The sequence below is a fragment of the Oncorhynchus mykiss genome, chromosome 12 (genome assembly GCF_013265735.2).
Source record: "Oncorhynchus mykiss isolate Arlee chromosome 12, USDA_OmykA_1.1, whole genome shotgun sequence".
Classification (NCBI taxonomy): domain Eukaryota; kingdom Metazoa; phylum Chordata; class Actinopteri; order Salmoniformes; family Salmonidae; genus Oncorhynchus; species Oncorhynchus mykiss.
In genome coordinates, this window is record NC_048576.1 from 57,110,704 (window position 1) to 57,137,386 (window position 26,683).

General features: G+C 43.2%; 1 protein-coding gene and 1 pseudogene across 2 annotated transcripts; both read left to right on the forward strand.

Moving 5' to 3' along the window:
- The first annotated feature begins 2,198 nt into the window (after positions 1 to 2,198).
- LOC110537831 lies at positions 2,199 to 7,462 on the forward strand (annotated as a pseudogene).
- An 8,581-nt stretch (positions 7,463 to 16,043) lies between these two features.
- On the forward strand, positions 16,044 to 20,899 carry LOC110537832 (complement component 1 Q subcomponent-binding protein, mitochondrial). Of its 2 annotated transcripts, none has more exons than XM_021624249.2 (6): positions 16,044 to 16,469; positions 17,425 to 17,575; positions 17,811 to 17,904; positions 18,013 to 18,108; positions 18,290 to 18,433; positions 20,199 to 20,899. In XM_021624249.2, the coding sequence occupies exons 1-6, from the start codon at positions 16,217 to 16,219 to the stop codon at positions 20,346 to 20,348; spliced, it is 888 nt and encodes a 295-aa protein (XP_021479924.2). In that variant the 5' UTR covers positions 16,044 to 16,216; the 3' UTR covers positions 20,349 to 20,899. The 2 variants fall into 2 exon arrangements, with proteins under 2 accessions (XP_021479924.2, XP_021479925.2); XM_021624250.2 differs by having other exon boundaries at positions 16,045 to 16,469; positions 18,308 to 18,433; positions 20,199 to 20,744.
- The last annotated feature ends 5,784 nt before the right edge of the window (positions 20,900 to 26,683 follow it).

A 26,683-nucleotide genomic window follows, 5' to 3' on the forward strand; every position in this document is an offset into this window, starting at 1 on the left:
AGAAAACTGGGGCCGACAGGCGGGGGCGAGGGACACTGTCTACCAGTGATACTGGGTTAACTAGCTAGCTTGCTAGTTAGCACACTGTTAGTGCTCGCTTGCACCTGCTGTGTACCGAACTAGCTGGCTAAGCTAGCACAGTGTCCTTCGCACCCTCTTGCCGAACACCTGCCGTCGTTAACAGAACAGTAAAAAAAAACAGTGCCCGTCAGGCAGGGACAAATGACACTGTCTACCGAGGTATAGCTAGCTAGCTACAGTTGTCGGCCCGGCCCCATCTTCTTTGGGGTTTCTCAGCGGCTGGCACCCAACGTTATTGTGCATTAACGCCACCAGCTATACTAGAGCGCTCCCGCCTGTCCTAGCTGCAAATTGCCCAATAGAAGTATAAAGAGGTGTTCCTGCAGATGCAGGAATGCGCACATACAGGAACTCCCCGAATTGAAGACTGCAATTGCACCCTTCTCAATGTTCATAGCTAAACGTGTGCAAAGCATAAATAAAATCGCTTTCCAGACGGTCTTTGATTGGATATTTTGCCTATTTATTAACAGTAAAGATCAAATCATAGCAAGGATGTAATTACCGTAGACTCACATAATAGTTCCAAATTGTATGCTCTCCATACTTTTTCCTAATAAATCAGACTGATACCAATTATTGGTATACAGTTTGAAACAAAGCACTGCAAAAACTTGTAAAGTTCCCTTACAAGGCAGAAAGTTTAATACAATTTGAACTTAGTCTACCGGTTGTCTGCAGTTGGTCATTCAGTGGGTTACAATTTGAGACAAAATATCCACAGGGAAATATTATTTACCTGCTAGCTAGGACACTGGCACACACTTTTTAAAAAAAAGTTACAGCGAGGGTAATCACTGCCCGGTAGTGCCACATGAGAGTTGGGTTGGCTACACTAGCTACACTGCATGACCAAAAGTATGTGGACACCTGCTTGCTGAACATCTCATTCCAAAATGGAGTTGGTCCCCCTTTTGCTACTGTAACAGCCTGCATTCTTCAGGGAATGCTTTCCACTAGATGTTGGAACATTGTTGCTTCCATTCAGCAATGAACATTAGTGAGGTTGAGCACTGATGTTGGGCGATTAGGCCTGGCTCGGAGTCTGAGTTCCAATTCATCCCAAAGGTGTTCGATGAGGTTCAGATCAGGGCTCTGTGCAGGCCAGTCAAGTTCTTCCACACCGATCTCGACAAACCATTTCTGTATGGACCTCACTTTGTGCACAGGGGCATTGTCATGGTGAAACAGAAGGGCCTTCCCCAAACTGTTTCCACATAGTTGGAAGCACAGAATTGTATGTTGAAGAGTTAAGATTTCCCTTCACTGGAACTAATGCGCTTATTTATTTACATGTTTTATTTAGCCTTTATTTAACTAGGCAAGTCAGTTAAGAACAAATTATTATTTACAATGACGGCCTAGGAACAGTGGGTTAACTACCTTGTTCAGGGGCAGAACGACAGGTTTTTACCTTGTCAGCTCAGGGATTTGATATAGCAACCTTTCGGTTACTGTGCCAGCACTCTAACCATTAGGCTACCTGCCACTTAACCCTAACCATGAAAAACAGCCATAGACCATTATTCCTCTTCACTCAACTTTACAGTTGGCACTATGCATTGGGGCAGATAGCATTCTCCTGGCATCCGCCAATTGGACTGCCAGATGGTGAAGTGTGATTCATCACTCCAGATAATGCGTTTCCACCCAGATCCCTCAGTACTTGTATGGCATCGGATGACAGGGCATCGTCACAGTCACACAGCCCCGCCGACTGGCAGCTATCTCCCAGGCATCGAGGGTGGCAGAGGAGAAGAGAGCTCAACTGGGGAAGCTGGTAAATAAAAACAACCTTTTACATTACAATCAGTGATCAAACTGTATGGTGAAGAAGACAGACACATTTTGAACACGCATCAAAGAGCAAGGATGTGGTGCTCATACTTTCCCTCGCAGCCTAGATCATCATCAATGGTCGAGTGGCAGCAGCATGGCTGATACCATTACCAAACACTCAAGATGGGCCTAACAGGAAATCCAATCATGCCCTTCAGGTTGGCTACACGGTGCGATTTGAGGATGTCACCTCCTCAGAGACAAAGCTAAAGTTCATGACAGATGGTAGGCTCCTGCGGGAGGTCATATTTTATTTTTATTTTACCTTTATTTAACTAGGCAAGTCAGTTAAGAACAAATTCTTATTCTCAATGACGGCCTAGGAACAGTGGGTTAACTGCCTGTTCAGGGGCAGAACGACAGATTTGTACCTTGTCAGCTCAGGGATTTGAACTTGCAAATGAGACCCCTTAACGCTGCGCTACACTGTGGTGTTGCTGGATGAGGCTCACGAGCACACGGTCCACACTGACGTGCTGTTTGGAGTGGTGAAGGTAGCCCAATGCAAACGCAGAGAACAGAACAAGATTCCCTTCACCTTGGGTCACTACTAGACTCAGTAACCTGGAATCCAAACTGATATGATCTGAAACAATGGTGTAACAGAACATTTCAGTTTGAATTTCAGGCTAGGTCACTAACATTAGGCTCCATAGATAAAAATTGTCATAGGCTGGTTGTGTTTTTTAACATAAGTGTGTGTGTGTGTGTGTGTGTGTGTGTGTGCGCGCGCACGTGCCCCCCCTGGGTCTGATGTTCCATTCTTCAAAGTACAGATGTACAATGTCAACATTACTCTGCACAGACCACCTTAAGACTGGTGGCTTGTAGTCTTGTTCTTAATGTAAAAACACTTTATGACAACTGCTGATTAAAAAAAAAGGGGTTTAAAAATAAATCTGATGTATTGTCTCTTCCAATGTACCATTCTGGGTGATCGTGATGTCAGCCACCATGGTTGTGGTCCTCTTCTCTTAGTACTTCAAGAAATCTCCTGTGCTGTACCTGGAGGAGGGCAGGCTGCACCCCATCCAAATCTACTTCACCAAGCATCCCCAGTCTGACTATTTGCAGGCTACACTGGTCTCAGTCTTCCAGATCCATCAGGTACATACAGTGGGGCAAAAAAGTATTTAGTCAGCCACCAATTGTGCAAGTTCTCCCACTTAAAAAGATGAGAGAGGCCTGTAATTTTCATCATATGTACACTTCAACTATGACAGACAAAATTAGGAAAAAATCCAGAAAATCATATTGTAGGATTTTTAATGAATTTATTTGCAAATTATGGTGGAAAATAAGTATTTGGTCAATAACAAAAGTTTATCTTAATACTTTGTTATATACCCTTTGTTGGCAATGACAGAGGTCAAACGTTTTCTGTAAGTCTTCACAAGGTTTTCACACACTGTTGCTGGTATTTTGGCCCATTCCTCCATGCATATCTCCTCTAGAGCAGTGATTTGGGGCTGTTGCTGGGCAACACAGACTTTCAACTCTCTCCAAAGATTTTCTATGCGGTTGAGATCTGGAGACTGGCTAGGCCACTCCAGGACCTTGAAATGCTTCTTACGAAGCCACTCCTCTGTTGCCCGGGCGGTGTGTTTGGGATCATTGTCATGCTGAAAGACCCAGCCACGTTTCATCTTCAATGTCCTTGCTGATGGAAGGAGGTTTTCACTCAAAATCTCACGATACATGGCCCCATCCATTCTTTCCTTTACACGGATCATTCGTCCTGGTCCCTTTGCAGAAAAACAGCCCCAAAGCATGATGTTTCCACCCCCATGCTTCACGGTAGGTATGGTGTTCTTTGGATGCAACTCAGCATTCTTTGTCCTCCAAACACGACGAGTTGAGTTTTTACCAAAAAGTTATATTTTGGTTTCATCTGACCATATGACATTCTCCCAATCTTCTTCTGGATCATCCAAATGCTCTCTAGCAAACTTCAGACGGGCCTGGCCATGTACTGGCTTAAGCAGGGGGACACGTCTGGCACTGCAGGATTTGAGTCCCTGGCTGCGTAGTGTGTTACTGATGGTAGGCTTTGTTACTTTGGTCCCAGCTCTCTGCAGGTCATTCACTAGGTCCCCCCGTGTGGTTCTGGGATTTTTGTTCACCGTTCTTGTGATCATTTTGACCCCACGGGGTGAGATCTTGCGAGTGATCTTGCGAGTGAGATTATCAGTGGTCTTGTATGTCTTCCATTTCCTAATAATTGCTCCCATAGTTGATTTCTTCAAACCAAGCTGCTTACCTATTGCAGATTCAGTCTTCCCAGCCTGGTGCAGGTCTACAATTTTGTTTCTGGTGTCCTTTGACAGCTCTTTGGTCTTGGCCATAGTGGAGTTTGGAGTGTGACTGTTTGAGGTTGTGGACAGGTGTCTTTTATACTGATAACAAGTTCAAACAGGTGCCATTAATACAGGTAAGGACAGAGGAGCCTCTTAAAGAAGAAGTTACAGGTCTGTGAGAGCCAGAAATCTTGCTTGTGATTTTCTGGAATTTTTTTCTCATCATCAAATTACAGGCCTCTCTCATCTTTTTAGGTGGGATAACTTGCACAATTGGTGGCTGACTAAATACTTTTTTTGCCCCACTGTAAGTGTGCTCTGGCTGGCCTGGCTGCTGGGGTGCTTTAGCTGAAGAGAAATGTCTCATGTAGAAAAGTTGATTCAGTTTAAGATGGCCCAGACACCTGGCCTGGTTAAACCAGACTGAACGCTGCACTCACTAGTTTAGTCAGGCTACTAACCAGGCAACTACTATCACTACTCAACCTTATAACTTACATTAATCATACCTTTCTGGAAACACAAGTTGGAGACGTGATTCCAAATCACCATATGATGCCAGACAGGGTATGGTTGTGATGTGTCCATTCTAAACAGGAAGCCCCTACATCATATGACATCCTGGTGGTCATGACGGGTCAGGAGGAGATAGAGGCGCTGGCACGTACCTGCCGTGACATCGCCAAGAACCTTCCTGACGGCTGTGGTCCCATGACAGCCATCCCCCTGTACGTCTCTCTGTCCCCTGCTCAGTAGCTCAGGCTCTTCCAGCCCGCACCTAAGGTAGGATACACCTACACCCCCCTCAATGTCTTGCAGTCATCTACAGTGCCTTCAGAAAGTATTCACACCCCTTGACTTTTTCCACATTTTGTTGTGTTACTGCCTGAATTTAAAATTGATTAAATTGCAATGTGTCACTGGCCTACACACAATACCCCATAATGTCAAAGTGGAATTATGTTTTTAGAGAATTTGACAAATTCATTAAAAATGAAAAGCTGAAATGTCAATAAGTATTCAACCGCTTTGTCATGGCAAACCTAAATAAGTTCAGGAGTAAATGTTTTATTAACCATTCACATAATAATTGCATGGACTCACTCTATGTGCAATACTAGTGTTTAACATGATTTTTTTAATGACTACCTCGTCTCTGTACCCCACACATACAATTATCTGTAAAGTCACTGAGTCGAGCAGTGAATTTCAAACACAGATTCAACCACAAATATCACAGAGGATTTTCAATGCTTCGCAAAGGGGAAAATGTTACATTGATTTAATACATTTTGAATTCAGGCTGTGACAAAATGTGGAATAAGTCAAGGGGTATGAATACTTTCTGAAGGCACTGTATAATGTGATACATGGTCTCTGCAAGCAACTATATTGTTTTGCCAGGGTTGTAGGAAGGTCATTCTCTCAACCAACATCGCTGAGATGTCGATCACAATCTCAGGGATCAAATACATAATTGATACAGGCATGGTGAAAGCAAAACACTTCAACCCAGGTGAGATTCCTCACTGACTGTACACAATGCCTTTTAAACTCTGTTTCTCTACTTGCGAGTCACTCAGGTCTGTGGCCTAGTGTGAATAAATAAATGAATGAACTCGAATTATGAAATGAAATTGTATATTTTCTAAATAAATATGATAAAACAAAAATAGGCTTGAAAAATCAAAGATTAACATATATAATAAAGTCTACAGACTTATTTTCATTGTGTTCCTCATTATTTGTAATGTGTTTCTGTCTGCCCCCCAGAGAGTGGTCTGGAGGTGTTAGCAGTACAGTGGGTATCTAAAGCCCAGGCGTGGTAGAGGACGGGCAGGGCTGGCAGAGAGGACACAAGGTCTGTCTACCGCCTCTACACCGAGGACGAGTTTGACAACCTCATCCCCATGACCGTGCCTGAGATAGAGGTGGGTAGGACCATGATGGCTTAGATTAGGAGCCGAAGCAAATCTAGTTGCTGTCACTGTTCACCTGTTAAAAGAGAACAGGGTAATTTTCAGTAGGCATGAAATGGTGAGGTACCTTAACATGTCCAATAAGAAACGCTCGTTTTCATTCGCCACTGTAAAAGTTTTTGCTACGGTGTACCCTAATGAACACGACCCAGTTCTTGCTGCAGCATAAATTGATGCATCTCTAGGTCATTACGAGTGAGTGTTCTGCTCCTCTGTTCTCTCCTCTGCAGGTGTAACTGTTCCTGTCCCGTGTTCTCCCCTGTAGGTGTAACCTGGCCAGTGTCATGCTGCAGCTTCTGGCTCTGGGGATTCCTGACGTGATGAACTTTGACTTCATGTCTAAGCCTTCTCCTGGTAAGCAGTCTGTCATCCAGTCCCAGGTCTGCTGTGTGTTCACTGTGATGCTAACGTCTTCAGAAGTGTTATTATGTCAATCCACTGATATGTAGACTCAGATAGGAGTTAGTTGTACTACTGTAATTCCGTTTACATTTTAGTCATTTAGCAGACTCTCTTATCCAGAGCAACTTACATTTAGGTATTGCATTCATGTTGTCAACGTGTTTGGTCAGAGTTGGTTGTAATCACGTAATGTTAATATGACTGTTCAGAGGCGGTGGAGCAGCTGGACTAGGGGCTGTAGAGAAGAAAGATGAGCAGGTCACCCTCACTCTTCTGGGCAAGAAGATTTGCCAGCTTCCCCCTGGAGCCACGCTATGCCAAGGTAAGACACAGACACACAGGAAAGGGGCTTTTTATTGGAGGTTGTTTGTATTGATCCCCATGACCAACAATAAATACTGTATTAACACATTATCCCTCGCTGTATCTCTCTCTTGTGTGTCTACATCTACAGACCATCCTGCTGTCGCCAGACTTCCAGTGTTCTGAGGAGGTGCTGACCATCGTTTCTCTGCTGTCGGTGGACACGGGGCTCTACAACCCCCCTGTACGCCGAGAGGAGTGTCTTGCCGCACGCAAGAAGTTCACCACCAGCGAGGGAGATCACTTGACCCCACTCTACATCTACAGAACCTTCAAGAAAGTGAACGCCAACAAGGTCAGTGGATAAACTCGAGGAAGAAGAAGCCTGTGGGGGAGACTATACAAAATGCACTTCAGCTATGATCAGCTGTATACAGTACCTCTGGACATACAGTGCATTCGGAAAGTATTCAGACCCCTTGACTTTTTCCAAATTTTGTTACATTACAGCCTTATTCTGATATTGATTAAAATAGTTGTTTTACTCATCAATCTACACACAATACCCCATAATGACAAAGAAAAAACGAGTTTAGACATTTTTGCAAATGTATAAAATAAAATAAACTATCACATTTACATAAGTATTCAGACTCAGTACTTTGTTGAAGCACCTTTGGCAGCGATTATAGCCTTGAGTCTTCTTGGGTATGACGCTACAAGCTTGGCACACCTGTATTTGAGGAGTTTCTCCCATTCTTCTCTGCAGATTCTCTCAAGCTCTGTCAGGTTGGATGAGGAGTGTCGCTGCACAGCTATTTTTAGGTCTCTCCAGAGCTGTTCGGTCAGGTTTAAGTCCGGGCTGTGGCTGGGCCACTCAAGGACATTCAGAGACTTGTCCCAAAGCCACTACTACATTGTCTTGGCTGTGTGCTTAGGGTCATTGTCCTGTTGGAAGGTGAACCTTCGGCCCAGTCCGAGGTCCTAAGCGCTCTGAAGCAGGTTTTCATCAAGGATCTCTCTATACTCCATTCATCTTTGCCTCGATCCCGACTAGTCTCCCAGTTCCTGCCACTGAAAAACATTCCCACAGCATGATGCTACCACCACCGTCCTTCACCGTAGGGATTGTGCCAGGTTTCATCCAGACATGACACTTGGCATTCAGGCCAAATAGTTAAGTCTTGGTTTCATCAGACCAGAGAATCTTGTTTCTAATGGTCTGAGAGTCTTTTGGTGCCTTTTACAAACTCCAAGCTGGCTGTCATGTGCCTTTTACTGAGGAGTGGCTTCCGTCTGGCCACTCTACCATAAAGGCCTTATTGGTGGAATGCTAGAGAGATGGTTGTCCTTCTGGAATGTTCTCCCATCTCCACAGAAGAACTCTGGAGCTCTGTCAGAGTGACCATTGAGTTCTTGGCCACCTACCGGACCAAGGCCCTTCTCACCCGATTGCTCAGTTTGGCCCGGGGCGGCCAGCTCTAGGAAGAGTCTTGGTTGTTCCAAACTTCTTTCATTTAATCTTGCAATGCTGCAGACATTTTTTTGGTACCCTTCCCCAGATCTGTGCCTCAACCCAATCCTGTCTCGGAGCTCTACAGACAATTCCTTCAACATCATGACATGGTTTGACATGCACTGTCAATTGTGGGACCTTATATAGACAGGTGTGTGCCTTTCCAAATCATGTCCAATCATTTGAATTTTCCACAGGTGACTCCAATCAAGTTGTAGAAACGTCTCAAGGATGTTCAATGGAAACCGGATGCACCTGAGCTTCATTTTGAGTCTCATAGCAAAGGGTCTGAATACTTATGTAAATAAGGTATTTCAGTTTTTTATTTTTAATATATTGGTAAAAATCTGGTTTCACTTTGTCATTATGGGGTATTGTGTGTAGATTGATGAGGAATATTGCACACTGAAATGTATGCTTCCAAATCTGTTTGCGGCATTGTTTCAACTTTTATGGTCTTCTTATTTGCTTGATGAACTAATACATGGTCTCTGCGCTTTTAACGGACCTCTGAGACTATCACAGTGCAGGTGCATTTATACGGAGACTTGATTACACACAGGTGGATTGTATTTATCATCATTAGTCATTTAGGTCAACATTGGATCATTCAGAGATCCTCACTTAACTTCTGGAGAGAGTTTGCTGCACTGAAAGTAAAGGGGCTGAATAATTTTGCACGCCCAATTTTTCAGTTTTTGATTTGTTAAAAGAGTTTGAAATATCCAATAAATGTCGTTCCACTTCATGATTGTGTCCCACTTGTTGTTGATTCTTCACAAAAAAATACAGTTTTATATCTTTATGTTTGAAGCCTGAAATGTGGCAAAAGGTCGCAAAGTTCAAGGGGGCCGAATACTTTCGCAAGGCACTGTATATCAGCTTTGCACATCTGAATTTGGGGATTTGCTCCCATTCTTCCTTGCAGATTTTCTCAAGCTCTGTGAATTAAGTTAGATGGGGCAGTGACCCGCAATCTTCAAGTCTTTCCACAGATTTTCAATGGGATTATAGTCGGCTTTGGCTGGGATACTCAAGGACTTTCATATTATTTTTCTGAAGCCATTCCAGCGTTGCTTTGGCTGTATGCTTGGGGTCATTGCTTGGGTTGACAGGTAGACTAGTACTTAGAGCGTTGGACTAATGACCGTGAAGGTTGCAAGATCAAATCCTTGAGCTGACAAGGTAAAAATATGTTGTTCTGCCCAAGAAACAAGGCAGTTAACCCACTGTTTCTAGGCTGTCATTGAACGTAAGAATTTGTTCTTAACTGACTTGCCTAGTTATGATGATTAGAGCCAAATACAGGCAAATCCTTGATGAGAACCTGCTTCCGAGTGCAAACGACCTTAGACTGGGGATAAGATTTACGTTCCAACAGGACAATGATTGCCAAAACAACACTAGAATGGCTTCAGAACAAGAATGTGAAAGTCCTTGAGTGGCCCAGCCAAAGCCCAGACTTGAATCCCATTGAAAATCTGTGAAACAGGGCCTCCTGAATGTCACAGTGGTCTAAGGCACTGCATCGTAGTGCTAGAGGTGTCACCAAAGACCCGGGTTCGATCCCAGGCTGTATCACAACCGATCGGGAGTCCCATAGGACGGCTCACAATTGGCCCAGCGTCGTACTGGTTAGGGGAGGGTTTGGCCGGGGGGGGCTTTACTTGGCTCGTCACGCTCTTGTGGCAGGCTAACCTCATCGTCAGTTGAATGGTGTTTCCTCTGACACAGTGTTAAGAAGTGCGGTTTGGCAGGTCATGTTTCAGAGGACGCATGACTTGACCTTCGCCTCCCGAGCCCATTGGGGAGTTGCAGCGATGAGACAAGATTGAAATATAAAATCAATAATACTTTCTGTGGAAAGACTTGAAGGTTTCAGTTCATCGCTGTTACCCATCTAATTTAACAGAGCTTGAGAAAATCTGCAAGGAAGAATGGGAGAAAATCCCCAAATCTTCATGCGCAAAGCTGATACAGGCATAGATATGTAGATATGGCGATTACTCAAAGCTTTGATCACTGCCATAGGTGATAGGCTTCTACAGTATTGACTCAGGGGTGTGAATACTTATGTGGTTCATTTTCAATAAATGTACAAAAAAGGACCCCAAAAATATTTTCACTTTGTAGTTATGGTGTATTGTGTGTAGATGGGTGTGGAGAAACAATTAATTTAATCCATATTGAAATCAGGCTGTTGGGATACGTCAGTTGGGAAGGAATACTTTCTGAAGCTGCGATATGTACTTTTTTTGTACGAACTGACCAAATTCACAGTTATAGATCTGACATTCTCATTGAAAGCAAGTCTAAGAAGCCGAAGATCTGTTCTATGAGCGCTATGTCTATGCTTCTCGTTGTTAAATTTCATTTTTTTGCATCTTTTACTTTTGGTATTGGACACCGGCTTCAAACAACTGAAAATACAATATTTTTGGTTATGGAAAAAAATATTTCACAGTGGTTTAGTTGGTACAATGATTCTCTTGCTTGTTTTGTCACATAAACTCAAATTAGGAGAACTATTAGAATTGTAGCTACCAGGAAATGGTGGAGCGATTTCTGCATAGTACATCTTTAATATCAAAGATTATGGATATATTGACAAGATACATGTCTCTCCGTCCTAACAATGGGCAAAGCGGAAAGATGGGCTGTCTAGCTCCCGCCTTTCCATTCTTTAGATTGGTGGATACATGTCATTATTTTAATCCTATTTTAAATATTTGATGAGGGTTGTTGACGTCAATTGCCTGTATTCAATGGAGAGAGATGCTATGCTACTAGCCTCATGGTATTAATATGCATAGCCATCTCGAGACATTGACAAATACGCTGATTCGGTGAGCGAGTTTAATAGCAAGTGCATCAGTGATGCCATACCCACAGCAACTATTAAAACATTCCCAAACCAGAAACCATGGATTGATGGCAGCATTCGCGCAAAACTGAAAGCACGAACCACTGCTTTTAACCAGGGCAGGGTGACCGGAAACATGACCGAATACAAACAGTTTAGCTATTCCCTCCGCAAGGCAATCAAACAAGCTAAGCGTCAGTATAGAGACAAAGTAGAGTCGCAATTCAACGGCTCAGACGCAAGAGATATGTGGCAGGGTCTATATTTAATCATGGATTACAAAAAGAAAACCAGCCCTGTCGCAGACCAGGATGTCTTGCTCCCAGACAGACTAAACAACTTCTTTGCTCGCTTTGAGGACAATACAGTGCCACTGACATGGCCCACTACCAAAACCTGTGGACTCTCCTTCACTGCAGCCGATGTGAGTAAAACATTTAAACGTGTTAACCCTCGCAAGGCTGCAGGCCCAGACGGCATCCCCAGCCGCGTCCTCAGAGCATGCGCAGACCAGCTGGCTGGTGTGTTTACGGACATATTCAATCAATCCTTATCCCAGTCTGCTGTTCCTACATGCTTCAAGAGGGCCACCATTGTTCCTGTTCCAAAGAAAGCTAAGGTAACTGAGCTAAATGACCACCACCCCGTAGCACTCATGTCCGTCATCATGAAGTGCTTTGAGAGACTAGTCAAGGACCATATCACCTCCACCCTACCTGACACCCTAGACCCACTCCAATTTGCTTACCGCCCCAATAGATGACGCAATCGCAACCACACTGCACACTGCCCTAACCCATCTGGACAAGAGGAATACCTATGTGAGAATGTTGTTCATCGACTACAGCTCAGCATTTAACACCATAGTACCCTCCAAACACATCATCAAGCTCGAAACCCTGGGTCTCGATCCTGCCCTGTGCAACTGGGTACTGGACTTCCTGATGGGCCGCCCCCAGGTGGTGAGGATAGGTAACAACATCTCCACCCCGCTGATCCTCAACACTGGGGCCCCACAAATCAAATCAAATCAAATTTTATTTGTCACATACACATGGTTAGCAGATGTTAATGCTAGTGTAGCGAAATGCTTGTGCTTCTAGTTCCGACAATGCAGTAATAACCAACGAGTAATCTAACTAACAATTCCAAAACTACTACCTTATTCACACAAGTGTAAAGGGATAAAGAATATGTACATAAAGATATGTGAATGAGTGATGGTACAGAACGGCATAGGCAAGATGCAGTAGATGGTATCGAGTACAGTATATACATATGAGATGAGTATGTAAACAAAGTGGAATAGTTTAAAGTGGCTAGTGATACATGTATTACATAAAGATGCAGTAGATGATATAGAGTACAGTATATACGTAGACATATGAGATGAATAATGTAGGGTATGTAAACATTATATTAAGTAGCATTGTTTAAAGTGGCTAGTGATATATTTTACATCAATTCCCATTATTGAAGTGGCTGGAGTTGAGTCAGTGTGTTGGCAGCAGCCACTCAATGTTAGTGGTGGCTGTTTAACAGTCTGATGGCTTTGAGATAGAAGCTGTTTTTGTCTCTCGGTCCCAGCTTTGATGCACCTGTACTGACCTCGCCTTCTGGATGATAGCGGGGTGAACAGGCAGTGGCTCGTTTGGATATTGTCCTTGATGATCTTTATGGCCTTCCTGTGACATCGGGTGGTGTAGGTGTCCTGGAGGGCAGGTAGTTTGCCCCCGGTGATGCGTTGTGCAGACCTCACTACCCTCTGGAGAGCCTTACGGTTGTGGGCGGAGCTGCCGTACCAGGCGGTGATACAGCCCGACAGGATGCTCTCGATTGTGCATCTGTAGAAGTTTGTGAGTGCTTTTGGTGACAAGCCAAATTTCTTCAGCCTCCTGAGGTTGAAGAGGCGCTGCTGCGCCTTCTTCACGATGCTGTCTGTGTGGGTGGACCAATTCAGTTTGTCTGTGATGTGTACGCCGAGGAACTTAAAACTTACTACCCTCTCCACTACTGTTCCATCGATGTGGATAGGGGGGTGTTCCCTCTGCTGTTTCCTGAAGTCCACAATCATCTCTTTAGTTTTGTTGACGTTGAGTGTGAGGTTATTTTCCTGACACCACACTCCGAGGGCCCTCACCTCCTCACTGTAGGCCGTCTCGTCGTTGTTGGTAATCAAGCCTACCACTGTTGTGTCGTCCGCAAACTTGATGATTGAGTTGGAGGCGTGCGTGGCCACGCAGTCGTGGGTGAACAGGGAGTACAGGAGAGGGCTCAGAACGCACCCTTGTGGGGCCCCAGTGTTGAGGATCAGCGGGGTGGAGATGTTGTTACCTACCCTCACCACCTGGGGGCGGCCCGTCAGGAAGTCCAGTACCCAGTTGCACAGAGTGGGGTCGAGACCCAGGGTCTCGAGCTTGATGATGAGTTTGGAGGGTACTATGGTGTTAAATGCTGAGCTGTAGTCGATGAACAGCATTCTCACATAGGTATTCCTCTTGTCCAGATGGGTTAGGGCAGTGTGCAGTGTGGTTGAGATTGCATCGTCTGTGGACATATTTGGGCAGTAAGCAAATTGGAGTGGGTCTAGGGTGTCAGGTAGGGTGGAGGTGATATGGTCCTTGACTAGTCTCTCAAAGCACTTCATGATGACGGAAGTGAGTGCTACGGGGCGATAGTCGTTTAGCTCAGTTACCTTAGCTTTCTTGGGAACAGGAACAATGGTGGCCCTCTTGAAGCATGTGGGAACAGCAGACTGGAATAGGGATTGATTGAATATGTCCGTAAACACACCAGCCAGCTGGTCTGCGCATGCTCTGAGGACGCGGCTGGGGATGCCGTCTGGGCCTGCAGCCTTGCGAGGGTTAACACGTTTAAATGTTTTACTCACCTCGGCTGCAGTGAAGGAGAGGCCGCATGTTTTGGTTGCAGGCCTTGTCAGTGGCACTGTATTGTCCTCAAAGCGGGCAAAAAAGTTATTTAGTCTGCCTGGGAGCAAGACATCCTGGTCCGTGACGGGGCTGGTTTTCTTTTTGTAATCCGTGATTGACTGTAGACCCTGCCACATACCTCTTGTGTCTGAGCCATTGAATTGAGATTCTACTTTGTCTCTATACTGACCCGTAGCTTGTTTGATTGCCTTGCGGAGGGAATAACTACACTGTTTGTATTCGGTCATGTTTCCGGTCACCTTGCCCTGATTAAAAGCAGTGGTTCGTGCTTTCAGTTTCACGCGAATGCTGCCATCAATCCACGGTTTCTGGTTTTGGAATGTTTTAATCGTTGCTATGGGAACGTCATCTTCAACGCTGCCCTCAACGTTCTAATGAACTCGCTCACCGAATCAGTCAATGTTGTTGTCTGACGCAATACGAAACATATCCCAGTCCATGTGATGGAAGCAGTCTTGGAGTGTGGAATCAGATTGGTCGGACCAGCATTGAACAGACCACCAAGGGTGCGTTCTGAGACCTCTCCTGTACTCCCTGTTCACCCACGACTGCGTGGCCATGCACACCTCAACTCAATCATCAAGTTTGCAGACAGTGTTAGGCTTGATTACCAACAACAACGAGACGGCCTACAGGGAGGAGGTGAGGGCCCTCGGAGTGGGGTGCAGGAAGATAACCTCACACTCAACGTCAACAAAACAAAGGAGATGATCGTGGACTTCAGGAAACAGCAGAGGGAGCACCCCCCTATCCACATCGACGGGACAGTAGTGGAGAGGGTAGTACGTTTTAAGTTCCTCAGCGTACACATCACGGACAAACATCCAGAAGGCGAGGTCAATACAGGTGCATCAAAGCTGGGACCGAGAGACTGAAAAACAGCTTCTATCTCAAAGCCATCAGACTGTTAAACAGCCACCACTAACATTGAGTGGCTGCTGCCAACATACTGACTCAACTCCAGTCACTTTAATAATGGAAAAATTGATGTAAAAATGTATCACAAGCCACTTTAAACAATGCCACTTAATATAATGTTTACATACCCTACATTACTCATCTCATATGTATATACTGTACCCTATACCATCTACTGCATCTTGTCATCTTTATGTAATACATGTTTCACTAGCCACTTTAAACAATGCCACTTTTATGTTTACATACCCTACATTACTCATCTCATATGTATATACTGTACTCAATACCATCTACTGCATCTTGCCTATGCCGTTCTGTACCATCACTCATTCATATATTTTTATGTACATATTCTTCATCCCTTTACACTTGTGTGTATAAGGTAGTTGTTGTGAAATTGTTAGGTTAGATTACTCGTTGGTTATTACTGCATTGGCTCGCATTAACATCTGCTAACCATGTGTATGTGACAAATACAATTTGATTTGATTTATTTGGATCAGTCTAAAACTTTACGCATACACTGCTTTCATCTAGTGGCCCAAATCTAAATTGCGCCTACACTCCTAAGTGATATAACGGCCTTTCTCTCATTTCAAAGATGACGAAGGAAAAAAAATAGAAAACGCATGTTTTTTGTTTGTATTATATTTTACCAGATCTAATGTGTTATATTCTCATTCATTATTTTCACATTTCCACAAACTTCTGTGTTTCCATTCAAATGGTATCAAGAATATACATATCCTTGCTTCAGGTCCTGAGCTACAAGCAGTTAGATTTGGGCATGTCATTTTCGGCGAAAATTGAAAAAAAGGGTCCAATATTTCAGATATTTTAATACCTATTATTTTCCCCCAAAAGATTACAAAAAACGTTGCAAAACCTCAGTGGGTTGGACCTTGGGACCACTTCCGGTTCGAAGTTTGAGGAGGTCAGGGTGTCCTTCCCACGTGTTTTCTCAGGCAGTAATCTGTCTGTAACGTCAGTCGTGGGTAACTGATACTCTGGGTTTATTTTACTATTATATTTTCTTATTTAGTCAAATTTACCAATCTATAACCATGCTAAAGTCTCTTTCCCGAACGGTGAGTACTGCAGTTCGAATTTCTACAACCACAATGTTTTCGGCCCGAAGTCTCCAGCCTCTTACGAGATCGACATTATGTTCTCCAAACTCCGGAACCATACGGCCTTTCAGCCGGTCTCTCTGGATGATGAGCCATAACGGGGCAGCATCGGTATACAGACCAAAACTCTTCAGTTCAAAAGGATTTACTCCTGTGTCGTGTGGATGTGGATCACTACACACAGAAGGTAATAACTAGCTGGATTAACTATCTACTGTTGTGTGAGTACGCTAGCTAACGTTAGCTACCTAGCTGCTAGCTAAATATGACATTCCTTAAAAACACGCCACTTCTATACGGCTATATTTACGCAGCAGGTCAGGATAATTAGGTTAAGGTTGGAAATTAAGGTTAGGGTTTGTGGAAAGGCTCTCCTAACCTGCTAAATAGGGTTCAACTTGGACTTGTTGAATATAATTACTAGTTACCTGTATGTAAAGCAATGGAGGAATAGCTGCGACCAGGATGCAAAACATGGACATAATTTATTTAACCGTTGTCATGTAGCTGACCGGTTGGACGAAATTGGCAACAGAAATGTCACCAATGCGTTTCACCCACGGTTTGGAACATTCGTCTGTGTACGTCTATCCGTAGCTAGTCATATTCATAGCTAGTTTGTTTATCAGTTAAGACCGCTTGTTCTAGAGCAGTGCGGAAGGCTAAGCTGATAATGAAAAGATCAGTAACTATTGAAAGTGATGTTAACTGGCTGGTTATCCTTGATGTCATCTACATCTGGACCCGTGTGTAATTCAATGCACATGTGACCATGGGAATGGAACATTGGTGGGTGCAAATGTATAGGGGTTGGTCATAATCTTTGGGACTTTGTGTATATACAGTTTTAACCTGTATTTAACTAGGCAAGTCTTTTAAGAACAAATTCTTATTTGCAATGACTGCCTGTCCCAGCCAAATCCTCCCCTAACCTGGACGACAAGTGGGCAAATTGTGCGCCGCCCTATGGGACTTCCGATCACGGCCGGTTGTGATACAGCCTGTGATTGAACCAGGGTCTGTAGTCACGCCTCTAGCACTGCGATGCTATATATATAGCAGTTTCACATCCGTTACACTAGCATGTAGCTAATACTGACTTATCTTCTGTTCTAAGATCCTATATAATTGCTCGGTTTCAGGAGACAAAGCCTTTGGAAATTTCCTTTCGGATGAAATCAAAGAAGAGAAGAAGATCCAGAAAAGCAGTACTCTTCCCAAGATGTCTGGAGGGTGGGAGCTACAGCAGAACGGCACAGAAGCCAAACTCATTAGGACAATTTCTGGAGAAAAGTAAGGCCATCTCAATATTAGTTTATCCCTGCCTGCTACACCAAGTAGATTAGTAAATGACCAGTACTGATACAATCCCTGCAGACATTTTATTTGACTAATAATTAACCTAGATGTTGTATTAATAAATCCATAACTGCACAAAATGAACCCAGTTAACATTATTTTAAAGTAATTTGAACTACATTTTCTATAAGCGACTCTACATTGTCTGACCCCTCGTCCTTTTACTTAGAGTGACCGTCACATTCAACGTCAACAACAGTATTCCCCCTAAGTTTGAAGAGGAGGCTGAACAAGCACAGGGACAGAAGTCTGCAGAGAATGAGGTAAACCTCTTTGTACTGTCTTTTCCGAAATGGACACACACTGCACTGAACGTGTTGCACTGTTACATTGTTTAGGTTTTGAACCATGTGTATTTTGTTTCCTTAAAGCCAGATATTGTGTCTTCACCCAACTTCGTTGTCGAGGTGACAAAACAGGCGGCAAAACATTCCTTGGTGTTTGACTGCCATTATCCTGAAGATGAGGTAAGTTATCCTACAAGTAAATCATCATTGGCTTCATGTATAGTCCAGACTAAGTTGAAACAAAATACATCTTTATCAACATAATTGGGAAGCATGCCCCCTCAGTTGCTAATCACCTAAGGCTTTATTGCTTTGTTTCTTACCACATTTAGTTAATAAGCAATATATCTGACAATCTTAGGCTAAATACATTTTCCAGGCAATCCATGGTGAAGGGGAAGAGGAGAGTGATATTTTTGCCATCCGTGAGGTCAGCTTCCAGCCTGAGGGAGATGTAGAGTGGAAGGAGACCGCCTACACACTCAACACAGACTCTCTGGACTGGGTAAGTACTGTATCTTGGACCATCTGTCTGCAAATTAAATATCATTACAAATACTTCTAAGTGTCAATGATAACTTGACTGCCTACAATATTCAATATTGGTCTTAATGCAGCTTTGGTAGAATTGTGACACACTTTTTAGAAAGCAACATGAGTTATAACCAGGAATTATGAGGTGTATTACTCTCCAGACACTGCAAACCTACTCCCACGACGGTTAAGGTGGCTGGCTTATTTAACCTTTATTTAACTAGACATGTCAGTTAAAACCTCTTTGGGCTGAGATCCCACTAACGGGATCGATATGACAACAGCCAGTGAAAGTGCAGGGCCATTTTAAAGACATACTTCTTGTTAATCCCACCACAGTGTAGGATTTCAAAAAGGCTTTACAGCGAAAGCAAACCAAACGATTATGCTAGGTCAGAGCCAAGTCACAAAAAAACAGCAATTTTTCCAGCCAAAGAGAGGAGTCACAAAAAGCATAAATAGAGAAATTAATCACTAACCTTTGATTATCTTCATCAGATGACACTCATAGGACTTCATGTTACACAATACATGTATGTTTTGTTCGATAAAGTTAATATTTATATTTTAAAAAATCTGTTTACATTGACGCTCAGTAGTTCCAAAACATCCGGTGATTTTGCAGACTGCAGATGTGGCTCACATCAATTTACAGAAATACTCACAATAAACATTGATAAAAGATACAACTATTATGCACGGAATTATAGATACATTTCTCCTTAATGCAACCGCTGTGTCAGATTTTAAAAAAACTTTACGGAAAAAGCACACCATGCTATAATCTGAGTACGGCGCTCAGGGACCAAAACAACCCAAACAGATATCCGCCATGTTGTGTAGTCAACAGAAGTCAGAAATAGCGTTATAAATATATACTTTGATGATCTTCATCAAAATGCACTCCCAGGAATTCCAGTTCCACAATAAATGTTTGTTTTGTTCGATGATGTCCATAATTATTCCAAATACCTCCTTTTTGTTCACGCGTTTAGCCCAGTATAGAATCAATCTTTAGGATGTTTTTAACATAAATCTTCAATAATGTTCCAACCGGAGAATTCCTTTGTCTGCAGAAATGCAATGGAACTCAAGCTAACTCTCACGTGAACGCGCATGTCCAGCTCGTGGCTCTCTGGCAGACCTCTGACTCATTCCCCACTCATTCGCCCCCACTTCACAGTAGAAGCATCAAACAAGGTTCTAAAGACTGTTGACATCTAGTGGAAGCCTTGTGAAGTGCAAGTTGACCCCATAGACACTGTGTATTCGATAGGCCAAGAGTCAGATTTCCTACTTCCTGGTTGGATTTTTTCTCAGGTTTTTGCCTTCCATATGAGTTTTGTTATACTCACAGACATCATTCAAACAGTTTTAGACACTTCAGAGTGTTTTCTATCCAAATATACTAATAATATGCATATATCAACTGGGCCTGAGTAGCAGACAGTTTACTCTGGGCACCTTATTCATCCAAGCTATTCAATACTGCCCCCAGCCCAAAGAAGTTAAGAATAAATTCTTATTTACAATGACTGCCTAACCTGGGTGACGCTGGGCCAAATGTGCGCTGTCCTATGGGACTCCCAATCACGGTCTGTTGTGATAGAGCCTGGAATCGAACCAGGGTCTGTAGTGACGCCTCTAGCACTGAGATGCAATGCCTTAGACCGCTGCACATGGTTACGGTTTAATTTTGAAGTTCTCACTGGCCGTTCCTTTGTGGTTTACCTCAGGCCCTGTATGACCACCTCATGGACTTCCTGGCTGACCGGGGGGTTGACAACACGTTTGCTGATGAACTGATTGAGCTGAGCACTGCCATGGAGCATCACGAATACATCAAGTTCCTGGAGGACCTCAGTGGCTTTGTCAAATGCAATTAATGTTTGGAATGAATAGATTCAACAAGCTGTGTATAAATAAATTCACAAACCAAACTAATTTCAGTAAGACACCATCCCCCTCTACATTGAAAATGTGAACAAATGGAAAGTATTTAAATTTGAGGGAAAGTATAGGCACTGATTGAAGTCATTGCCCAGTTTGGACATGTCAGTTATCATTTAGACTGTTGTATGAGTTTCTGCCGCTTTGAACAGTAATTTAATATTGAACTACTGCTTTGCTGAAAATTTATCAGCGTTGCAAATGCTTCTGTATTTTACTGTGTCTCAAAATAAGGTTAATGTATGAAGGCTGTCATTGTCATTTGTCAACATTTTGGAAGCATGTCAGTCACCACACAAGTCACTGTATGACAAAATAATATGTTTCACAAATGAGTGGTTCAGCATGATTTTATTTCAAATAGTATCCAAGCATGGTCAACTGACATTTTATAAAAGGTGTAATGAAGATCCAGTCAGTGTCATTGAAAATAAGAATTTGTTCTTAACTGACTTGCCTAGTTAAATAAAGGTAAAAAAAAAAAAAAGGACAATCAGCCATGAGCATAGAACAGAAAAAAGTTGCTTACTTAAAATGATTGTGAGGAATATCTGGCCAGGACAACAAAATGGCCAACTATACTGAACAAAAATATAAATGTAATGTGTTGGTCCCATGTTTCATGAGCTGAAATGAAAGATCCCAGAAATTTTCCATATGCACAAAATGTTTATTCCTCTCAGATTTTATGCACAAATTTATTTACATCCCGTTTAGTGTGAGATAAAGATAGACCATCCACCAGACTGGTGTGGTATATCAAGAAGCTCATTAAACTGCAAGAAATTTACACAGGTGCACTGGGCACAATAAAAGGCCACTCTAAACTGCAGTTTTGACACAATGCCACAGATGTCTCAACTTTTGAGGGAGCATGCAATTGCCATGCTGACTGCAGAAATGTACACCAGAGCTGTTACCGGAGAATTTATTGTTAATTTCTCTACCATAACTGCCTCCAACGTAATTTTACAACATCCAACCGGCCTCACAACCTCAGACCTCGTATAACCGCGCCAGCCCAGGACCTTCACATCCAGCTTCTTCACCTGTGTGATTGTCTGAGTCCAGCCACCAGGACAGCTGGTGAAACTGGGGGTTTGCACAACCTAAGGATTTCTGCACAAATGAGAAGTAGAGACGTATCCTCTTTTATTGATGGCAATTTGAATGCACAGTGATACCATGACAAGATCTTGAGGCCCATTGCCGTGCCATTCATTCCCCGCCATCACCTCATGTTTCAGAATGTTAATGCACAGCCCCATGTGGCAAGGATCTGTACACGATTCCTGGAAGCTGAACATGTCACAGTTCTTCCATGGCCTGCATACTCATCAAACATGTCACCCATTGAGCATGTTTGGGATGCTCTGGAACAGCGTGTGCCAGTTCCCGCAACTTCAAACAGCCATTGAAGAGGAGTCGGATAACATTCCACAGGTCACAATCAACAGCCTGATCAACTATGTGAAGGAGATGTGTTGCGCTGCATGAGGCAAATGATGGTCACACCAGATACCGACTGGTTTTCTGATCCAGGCCCCTACTTTTTAAATTTAAAAAAAAATGATATCTGTGACCAACAGATGTATTCCCAGTCATGTTAAATCCATAGATTAGGGCCTCATTTTTTTTTTTTTCAATCGACAGATTTCCTTAAATGAACTGTAACTCAGTAAAATCGTTGAAATTGTTGCATGTTGCGTTAATATTTGTATTCAGTGTAAAAAGGGCATCTTGGTTTGGGAGGTTGGTAAACTTTGAAGTAACTGTCCAGTGTTTGAAGGTTTCTATGAAATATGACCTATAATTTATTACAATATGAGTGAAAGTGTTTTTCTTCCAATTTTTCAGGTTTTCTGTATTTGGCTTATAAAAAATATTAATGACCCTCCCGGGTGGCGCAGTGGTCTAGGCCACCAGAGAATCTGGGTTCGAGCCCAGGCTCTGTCGCAGCCGGCCGCGACCGAGAGGTCCGTGGGGCGTCGTCTGGGTTATGGAGGGTTTGGCCGGTAGGGATATCCTTGTCTCATCGTGCACTAGCGACTCCTGTGGCGGGCCGGGTGCAGTGCACGCTAACCAGGTCGCCAGGTGCACGGTGTTTCCTCCAACACATTGGTGCGGCTGGCTTCCGGGTTGGATGCAAGCTGTGTTAAGAAGCAGTGCGGCATGGCTGGGTTGTGTTTCGGAGGACGCATGGCTTTCGGAGAAAAGGGGGTAAAAAATATATATATATATTAACGCGAGTAGACTGCTGATTGGCCAGCTCGGAGGAAGTGTGTTTGGGGCAAAGGCACATCTCTGAGAGATTGAAACACTTACATATGATTTCCCTTTCCCCGACCATCTCTTCCACAACTGAATTCACGTAGAACTCTTCAAACGGCATACTTTTCCCATTTTCATCAATGATGTAGAGTGCTGTATAAAGAGAAAATACAGTACATATTATTCACAGTGAGAACCATACATTTTGGGGGTTTCGTCTCATTTTCTCTGTGTGTGTAATGTATTCAGGCAACATTAATTTGGGAAATTAAACTACCTTGAGACATGAGCTCCTGTTGGATCTCTTCAAACACTGCCAGTTCATCATACTCCTTCATGATACTACATCTGTGTTGGGAAGACAGGATTATAAAACAATTAACTAGTATCAATACATCTGCCTTATGTAATGTTACATGGCTCATGTAGGATTAGCTGTAGATTTGTTCTATGTAGGAGTCATGTTAGCTATATGATTAACTGTCATGCACAGCCAACTGACAATAAACCCTCATCTCTCCTATGCAGTCTTTACTGCAAAGGGAAGGAAGCCCTCCGTTGGCTGACTGGAGTGCGTTCCACTCTTCCTCAATCACCATCTGGCCTTTGGTGTCACAGTGCTGACTCTCCCATTTGGCGGTACTTCTCCAGTAGCCCGGATCTGCTGTTTCTCAACCTGTCCACGCAACTCTGAGGAACAAACAAAGTTAACCATCAACAGAAGTTACACATCATCACCACCCCACCTCCCTCTTTTACCTTCTCCTCGAAAAGACCCACCTGGGTCACAGCACCAATGTTACCAATTAGGGTTCGAACCCATGTTTCTGGGCCCTCCATAAGGCTGTCGTCTGGAAGCTACACATCATTACGGTGGTGATATGTGAATCCTTCCAAACAGCTAACCTTGTCTTGGCGATTCTTTCTTAGATCTTGATTCTGAAGAAAAGTGTGACTGATAAATGTCCGTGTTCAGTTGCAGGTGGTTCTCCAAACACCAGAGAATATTCAGAAAGATAGTAAAATCATTGTTTTGCTCCGAGTAAGAGTTTCCTTGCCATTTTAGCTGCCAGACATCTTTGCAGGAACTAGTGGTTTCTATGCGACTCGGCCACGTGTAGAAGTAGACAGTGCATCACACAGTACAACCAAAACAAAGATCTACACACAAGCAAGAGGCATTTCTTAGTTCTCACCAGATACAAAACATTCTGAATATTTTTGGGGGGAACCACCTGCAACTGAACACGGACATTCATAAAGTATTGTCAAGAAAAGGTTAGTTGAAAAAATGCTTCCAAACCTTTCTGCTAGTCAAGGTAGGTACTGAGATACTACTTGTAATAAAAAGCGCTATATAAATAAATCTATGATTATTATTTATAAGATACACTTTTCCCCCCGAATCGAGAACTTATAAAGCTGCTAAGACCAGGTTAGTTGGGGCTGCAGGTTGCCTAGTGGTTAGAGTTTGGACTTGTAACCAAAAGGTTGCAAGATCGAATCCCCGAGCAGACAAGATAAAAATCTATCGTTCTACCCCTGAACAAGGCAGTTAACCCACTGTTCGTAGGCCAATCTTGAAAATAAGAGTTTGTTCTCAACTGACTTGCCAAGTTAAAAAAAAGTTGGAAAATATTTGGTGCCATTTTCCATTGGTGTTAGACCGAGGTAAAATAGGGTATTTATCAGACATTCAGAGTTAGCCTATTTAAATGTTGACATCAATTTTCATTCCTCTGATTACTACGAAGGATCTATCACGAGTTAATGTTGCTATAATTGCCAACAGCATACCACCCTCCATACCACTCTGCATACCACTGCTGGCTTGCTTCTGAAGCTAAGCAGGGTTGGTCTTGGTCAGTCCCTGGGTGGGAGACCAGATGCTACTGGAAGTGGTGTTGGAGGGCCAGTAGGAGACACTCTTTCCTCTGGTCTAAAAAATATCCCAATACCCCAGGGCAGCGATTGGGGACACTGCCCTGTGTAGGGGTGTTGTCTTTCAGATGGGATGTTAAATGGGTGTCCTGACTCTCTGAGGTCATTAAAGACCCCATGGCACTTATTGTGAGAGTAGGGGTGTTAACCCTGGTGTCCTGGCTAAATTCCCAATCTGGCCCTCAAACCATGAAGGTCACCTAATAATCCCCAGTTTATGATTGGCTCATTCATCCTCCTCCTCTCCCCTGTAAAAATATACAAGGGCCCTTGAGAGTCTCAGTGATGTGGTTAATTCCACCAATTTTTTGTTTGTTTTGTTTCTATTTCAAAAAGGAGCTCAACAAAATAATCAAATTATAAAATAAAACTACTTTTACAATCTTTACAACGTAAAGTGTTGATTTGATAGTCAGGTGTTAGATCAACATGTTGATCAACATAACTAATCCCGGCGATAGGCTGATTTGTAATTAGGTATGAGAGGGGCTGAAACAAAAGCTTATACACACTCCTGCAATTCAGATCTGGAGCTGTCCACCCCTGTAAGTCATTTTCCTGCACTATGGGTACAATTGGAGGTGGGTTGGGGGGGGGATTCATTTAGATGGTAATGATATATAATGCATGCTCCAATCTCAGATAGAAGTTGAACTTGTTGACTGATGACAAGGCGGCAGGTGCTAAAAGGTGCTGCATGGTCAATCTGATATACGCATTGGCAGTGAAGCATTTATGCTGATACGGCCTCTGCAGAAGTCAGGGCATTCATACTTTTTGCACTTCGCAGAGCAGCGTAGAGCTGTTGAGTAGAGCTGTGTGAAGGAAGTTGTCAAGGAAGTGAGTTTGTTTATACAGGACGTAATGCCACCACTTACCATCAACCAATCATGTCAGTGCGGAGCTATTCCTAAACCTCCGCATTGTTACAAAATTTGGGAGGTGTGGTGCGATGCGGTACAGAGCTCAATTTGGCCTCTGCATGCCTCCGGAGGTTCCGCTATTGTATCACACCCTCCATACAGAGCACTCAACCACATTTTCAGATCAAGCATACATTTGCTTTAAGAAGAAGAGAGCAGCTGCAGACCAGAAGCCTACAGCCAATGCAGCACTGGTTCACACCTGTCTGTCGGGTGAGTAGTATTAGTTGGTACTGTATGTGTCTTTAGGATCCTCTCCATGTGTAGGCTATTGTACTGGCCTGTGTGGTACAGTCTTTCATATGTGTAGTAGTTTGTCACATTGTATAGCTTAGTTTATCATTTTTGTCTACTTTGAATTAAATCCAAGCCTGTTCCTCCATTTTGCACTTTACTTTTTTAGACGCAGACCCGAAGACATTTGAAGCAGCACTTTGAGAGCTAGCTGTCCTCAGTGCTTAATTTGTATTGTGAATGGATCATTTGTGGAAATGCTGTGATCACTTATCTTCTTTAACGATGTGATTCACAGACAAATGATGACCATGATTTGAATGCTGCAACTGAGACGGAATGACTTTGAGGGATACATGCTGAGACCCCGAGTATGACTGGACTTGGGCCAGGTATTTGTGACAACGACCTAAAAGGGGTAAGGAAGCACAACAACACACCATTTAATGTTTATTATATGGCCAACCATCCCTCTAGCTACCCCTTATTCCACACTATGCCTTTTATGACCCATGGTCCCTCAACTTCCAAAACTTTGGAACTCTCCATCTTAACTCTATAAACCCACCCTATTTTCACCAAGTTCCCCTGTGCTGCTTCCTTCACTTGTTCTTCTCTTGATTGGATGACATCTAGACTGAGTAACACATTTAAAAGTGTTGATGTGTACTGTTTAGGCTACCTTTTTCACGTGTGTAATGATGTCCTGCATATTCTGGGGTTTACTGAATGCAGTGTTGAATGTGCTGCAATCAAATGGCAGTAGCAACATGGACCTGTTAAATTGACAAGGGTGTTGATATAGCTGTGTTTAGGCTTGGCTTCCCGGTTTGGAGTCTGTTAAGTGTGTTTCTCATTCTGCTGGATTTGACCTGGTATTTTATATAAAACCTACCTTACGC